Below are 6,238 nucleotides of genomic sequence, written 5' to 3'. Positions count from 1 at the left end.
ACACACACACACACACACAGTATCACCGAGTGAACGCCAGCCTAACTCGCAGCTTTCCATCCGTTTAGCTGCGGTACAGCTTCAGAAAGGTGCTCAGCGTGCTGTTCAGCTCAGGCTCCGTGGGGACCTGCGCGTGAGCCCACCGCACACGAGCACACACACAGCTGTCAAACTGATTAGTAAGATTGTAAAGCGTTCAGGAAGTACTCGCTCTCCACGGTATGACGTAAGCGTGTGTCCGGTGACCAACCTGAGGCTCGCTAACATACACGGCCTTATCTCCGCGCTGAAGAAACACGTTGTCCTCGAGCTGAAGCGAGCCTGAACGCGCGCGCCCGGCGCGGCGCGAGCACAGGCTGAAGCTGAAGCTGCTGCTGTTCAGCCGGGACAGACCGCTCCGGATCAGCGCAGAGTAGCACCTGTGAAAGCGCACCCACATGTAGACGTAGCACAGCGTTATGAGCATGTTAGGCTGCGCACCGAGCGCCCATGGTAGCTCCTCAACTGAAACCAACTCGGAAGCATTACTGCGTCCACAGCCGAGAAGCTAACGCTACAGCTCTTCTTCTTTGGTTTTAGTGGTAGGTAGCGACAAGCGGCGGGGCGCATTACCGCCATCTATGCGAAAACCATCTCGGTTTCTTCTTCGAGGGATGCCTGCCCTAATCCAGGTGATCTAATGGAGCATTGTTTACATCCAGTTTGAACGTCTCGGTGTCGCGTTTGTTTGCAGTCCTTTAATAAAGTCAGTCATTCACAGTGAGTGTTCATGTTCTTCATATTCTCCTGCCAGCGTTTACGCAAACGAGTGTCCTGTCCATGTCATGCTTCATCGTGCTAACAAGCTACCAGCGGCTCTGCTGAAGCTGTCGTGGTCCATCAGCTGCTGCAAGGAGGACGTGATGAAGCCGACCGGTGATCAGTGTGCGCGCGGTCTGCGTCAATATGATGAACACAACATATGATGGTTCAATCACCATTTTTGATGCAGACTTGTGTCGGTGGAGCTGAATGACTGTCCAGAGGGCTGTGATGTGCGGCAGCAGTTTGTGCCTGCTGTTTCCAATAAAACTCGTCTGTGTCAGATTCTCCCATTTCCACTCGCACTGCAAAAGCTGGTGATGTCTGAATACTTAAACTTGTGATCTCTACACAGAAGAGTGAGAGAAGGAAGGAAGCTGAAGTTAAAAGATTGTAGTTATATGAAGAAAGTTAGAATATAAAGTATTTATTGAACCTTTGATGAAGAAAGACATTAACAACCAACAAATCAAAGCCGTTTGTCATTCATAAATCCAAGTTCATGTTAAAATGCTTTGGTTACAGTGTCACAGATTTTATATTCACATATGAACAATAGTATTTATTAAAATAAAGTTAACTTTATTTGTTTACACATTGTGAGTTCATTGGTGTGAAAGTGTGCCCCTCCTTCCTGATTTCCTCATTCTTTGTGTGTTTATCACACTTCAGTGTTTCAGATCATCAAACAAATGTAAATACTAGACAAAGACAACACAAGTAAACAAAATGCTGTTTCTAAATGAAGGTGTTTTTGTTTGAGGGGTAAATAATCCAAACCTACATGGTCCTTTGTGAAAAAGTGATGCCCCCTAAACATAATAACTGGTTGGGCCACCCTCAACAGCAATCAAGCATTTATGATAACTGGCAATGAGTCTTTGACAGCGCTGATGATAAACTTTGTCTCATTTTTGCAGAATTGAAGGATTTTTGAGCAGAACCGTCTTTTCATGCCACAGCATCTCAATTGGATTCAGGTCAGGACTGTAACTAAGGCACTCCAAAACCTTCATCCACTCACAGTTGGACTCACTGGTGTGTTTTGGATCATTGTCCTGCTGCAGAAGTGCGCTTCACTGTGAGGTCTTGAACAGATGCCCAGACATAAAGCAGAACAGCCCCAGACCGTCACACTACCAACACCATATTCTCCTGCGGGTATGATGTTCCTTTCCTGAAAACCAGATGTAACGGGACACACACCTTGCAAAAAGTTCACCTTTTGTCTGACCAGTCCGCAGAGTATTTTCCCAAACGCCCTTGGGATCATCAAGATGTTTTCTAGGAAAACTGAAAGCCTTTATGTTCCTTTCCTCAGCACTGGTGTTCATCTTGGACCTCTGCCATGCTGGCCATTTTTGCTCAGGCTCTTTTTGTCTTATGGTGGAGTCATGAAAACTGACCTTAAGGGAAGCAAGTGAGGCCTGCAGGTCTTTGGATGTTGTCCTGGGGTTTTTTGTGACCTCGTGGATGCACTCTTGGGTTAAGTTTGGTCGGCCGGCAGCTCCTGGAAAAGTTCACTGCTGGTTCATCCACCTTTCTGGATAATGGCTCCCACTGTGGGTTGCTGGAGTCCCACAGCTTTAGAAATGGCTTTATAACCTTTCCTAGACTGAGAGGGCTCAGGTACTTTGTTTCTCATTTGTTCCTGAATTTTCTTGGATCACAGCAGGAAGTCTGACTTCAGAGGATCTTTTGGTCTATTGCACTTTGTCAGGCAGCTCTTATGTAAGTGATTTTTTGATTGAGCACAGGTGTGGTAATAATCACGCCTGGGTGTGGCTATTCGGCTTTCTAAAGATGTGATACACCGCAGGTAATGTTTTCACACAGGGCAGGTTGTAGGTTTGTGTTTTTAACCAGATGTTTAACATGTGTTTACATTCAAACTACTTTTCATCACACCAGTGTGAAAAAAGGCCAACAACGAATTGATGTCAAAGTAATAAATGATCAATGCACCGATTTATTATCAAACTATACACACATGTTCCAGTGAGATATCCCTACAATTAAAATCAGTCAGTTATTGGAGTATTGTCTTTAGTCATTCTAAAATGATGTGCTTGTTTTCCAACCAGGAGACCAAAGTTAACGTGGTATTGATTAGTTAGCCAAAACAGTTCAACCATGAAGAAGTTTCTAAAAAGGAAACGAAGAAGGCGTTGGAAGGAGCAGGTGAGATCGTACTGTAGCAGACAATAAGGAACAAAACAGACCTGTGACGTAAACATTAAATGATCTAGCTGATCAGGCTGCAGGACAGATGCTCTCCTCTCTAATGTACCCATCACAGAATAACCATGGTTACAAGGGGACTCTGAAACTCACGATCGGTGTCATATCGATGCAAAAGTTGTAAAACATAGTAAAAGAAATATGCTGTGTGCATGACTGCTGTCACTGAGTTTTTAAAACAAAGTGAATCCATACTTCTGGAGGAAATCATGTGAATAATGAAAAAACACAAATCCTTTATTATCCTGTTTTGTGTCTTTTTCCAGTTTCTCCAAAAAGTTGATTCTGTTCATCTGGACGTAGCGTTTTGTGGGAGAAATGTTTCATCATCATCAGGTGACGTCTTCAGTCTCAGCTGACTGCAGGTTTCAATCTTATAAACAGGACATTTGCATAATGACTGAAACCAGCCCACTGAAGGAACAATGGGCTGGGAGGTCAGTTTATAATCATCAATATGTAAAGTCTCATGACCATGGATCAACAACCACTGATCAATAGCCATGAGTCCCATTCACAGAGAGTTGAATGGCTGCAATCACAGCATATAAGATGGTGACAGATGTACCCTTAGGCCCCTCCTCCATTCAGAGATGGTCTTTCCCTTTTCATGTAAATGACCATCTTGACTCCGCCCTCAAACTAGCGTTCCTCCCTGTCCGGGATGTTACATCCTCATCATTGAAACAGTGTCCACTGGCCTGTAGGTGTAAATAGGCTGCAGAGTCCTGACGAGGTGGCTCTTCTGTGTTGTGCCGTCCTCTTAGCCAGAGGTTGTTTGGTTTCCCCGATGTATAAATCCTGCCAGTCCTCCTGCACTTAACAGCGTACACTATGTTACTCTGTTTGTGTCGGGGACCCGATCCTTGGGGTGGACCAGTTTTTGGCGCAGCGTGTTTTGGGGTTTAAAAGCCACAGAGACCTGGTGTTTAGAAAAAATGCGTCTCAGCTGCTCCGATACTCCTGACACGTACGGGATCACTACAGGTGGGCAGCGGTTGTCCTTCTCTCCTGGATCTGCTGGAGCTTTCTTTAGGAGCCTTCCCAGCTTTGACAAAAGTCCAGCTGGGATAACCACATTTACTCAGGGCCTTCTTGATGTTCTTCTGCCTCCCTGGCCGCTGTGTCAGGTTTACGGTACACATCAGCTTTTAGATGTCCCCCATTACTGATGGAGAATTTGCATAATTAAGATTAAGGAACTGACCTCCCAGCCCATTGTTCCTTCAGTGGGCTGGTTTCAGTCATTATGCAAATGTACTGTTTATAAGATTGAAACCTGCAGTCAGCTGAGACTGAAGACGTCACCTGAATGAGTGATAAAACATTTTTCCCACAAAACGCTACGCCCAGATGAACAGAATCAACTTTTGGAGATTTACTTACCTGGATGATTGAGCATGCGTCATGACGTTTTTCCAGTTTCCATTTTCTTTTACGTATCTGTTCAAAGATAGAAGTATAGTGCTGTCATAGCAGCAAATATACAACAAACATCAAGCACTTGTATAAAATGGGAGTAGAAACAGAGATATGATATATACTTATAGAGATATAGCTATAAATATACATACAAAAGAACAAGTATAAGTGCCAATATATGTTGTGGTGTACAAAGTGACAGGGTGCACTGAGGTGTGATTAATCTTGTTCCACATGTGTGGATCTGACCCCAGTGGATTAATGAAAGAGTCTGACAGCAGCAGAAGGAACGACCTCCTGTAACAACGTCAGACAGCCAGGCTGAAGGAACCTGTTGCTGAAACTGCTCTTTTGTCCAGGGTGTAATGGAGGCGGTGGGAGTCCATGATTAAGAGCAGTCACTGATCACCTCCTCCAGGGTGGTGAGCTCATGCCAACGCCAGACCGATAGAACATATAGAGCAGCGTGCTGCAGACACAGAATGATCCAAGCCTTAGAGCTGGCGAGGGCTCCGTGGGTGGCAGAGGGGAGCCCATCATTTGCAAAGTGATTATGAAAGTGCTCTAAAAATAAAAGGAAAAGGAAACAGAGTCAGCAATAAAGGAAGTGATGTGACCACGAAGACAGACGCCATTGGATGCAACGTGCACAGAATCCAGCAGGAATCAGCAGCATTAACATCTGCAGCTGTGTTCAACACTGGGAGGGAAATTGAAAAGAATTTAGAAATTCCAAATTCCATAATTGATATCACTTATCGATTCTCATTGGCTCCGCTTTGAGACCATCTCTGAGGCATCAAAGACTTTACATCCTGGACGGTCAAATGTTTGTGGGTGCTGGAAGCGTTTCCCCTCTTTGTTGTGATCATTACTCCAAAAAGTAATTATTGCACATAGAACACTTTTCTTAAAAGTAAAGACGCACCTTACTTAATTACACCCAGGAGAAAGACATTTGTTACGTTACTCGTTACGTTACTTTCGTTTTACTCTTATGATGTTGTGAAATGATCTGAAACACACTGCTGTCTGATAATAAACCCAGAGGCCATAGCCGCACACACGATTCTACTGTAGAAACATGAGCAGGCAGAAAGCTGCAGCCTGACTGCTCATCACTTTGTTACGTTTGTTTTAACGTACCGAGCAGTACATGGCCAGGCCCCAGATGATTTATCCAGGCTTCTCACAAAATACACTGCTGCTCGTTGTCTCTGCTCAGAAACAGAGTTTGTTGGTTGCTCCCCGAACACGACTGAAGAGGAAAGGGGGCGGAGCCTTTCAGTCTGTGGCACCAAGGCTGTGGAACAGTCTACCTCTACAACTACGTTTGGTTGACTCTGTGGAATCCTTTAAAAAGCAGTTAAAAACTTTACTGTTTAAACAAGCCTTCGGTTGACCAACGCTTTTTACATTTTGAATTTACATTTAACCTCTTATATTGTGTATATTGTGCATTTTGCAATTTATCGTACTGTTTATTTTAATCTTTGTGTACAGCGCTTTGTGACTACCTGTCTATGAAAAGCGCTTAATAAATAAACTTTACTGACTTACTTACTTACCTGTTCAGGTGCTGGTCTGGGGTCAGCTTTAACGTCACTCTGGGTTCTTGGCTAGCTTAGCGTTAGCATGCTGCCGAGTATGATGCAGTTGTGTCTGTCGTGGAGCAGTCTCCACTTTACTATCGCACTCTCATCCTTCTGTGTAGTGATGGGCAGATGAAGCTTCATGAAGCACTGAAGCTTTTCATCCAATTGGTTCACCCCAG

At 44.4% G+C, this 6,238-nt stretch overlaps 1 protein-coding gene and 1 long non-coding RNA gene across 2 annotated transcripts in view; one reads left to right on the top strand and one right to left on the bottom strand.

Moving 5' to 3' along the window:
- Positions 1-520, bottom strand: part of hlcs (holocarboxylase synthetase (biotin-(proprionyl-CoA-carboxylase (ATP-hydrolysing)) ligase)) — a gene marked incomplete at its 3' end in the record, with an annotated part of 10,318 nt that extends 9,798 nt beyond the window's left edge. The window contains 1 exon segment of the mRNA XM_005952451.2: positions 251-520. Within this exon segment, the coding sequence (XP_005952513.2) occupies positions 251-466 (216 nt within the window).
- Positions 521-536: 16 nt separating this feature from the next.
- LOC102311283 lies at positions 537-1,357 on the top strand. Its single transcript, XR_001335986.2, has 2 exons — positions 537-671; positions 794-1,357. It is a non-coding gene; the product is annotated as an uncharacterized LOC102311283 (long non-coding RNA).
- Positions 1,358-6,238: the final 4,881 nt, after the last annotated feature.

The sequence above is a fragment of the Haplochromis burtoni genome, unplaced genomic scaffold (genome assembly GCF_018398535.1).
Source record: "Haplochromis burtoni strain Fernald_Lab_line unplaced genomic scaffold, NCSU_Asbu1 Contig_1544, whole genome shotgun sequence".
In the NCBI taxonomy this organism is placed as follows: Eukaryota; Metazoa; Chordata; class Actinopteri; order Cichliformes; family Cichlidae; genus Haplochromis; species Haplochromis burtoni.
This window is presented reverse-complemented; position numbering and strand designations above follow the sequence as displayed.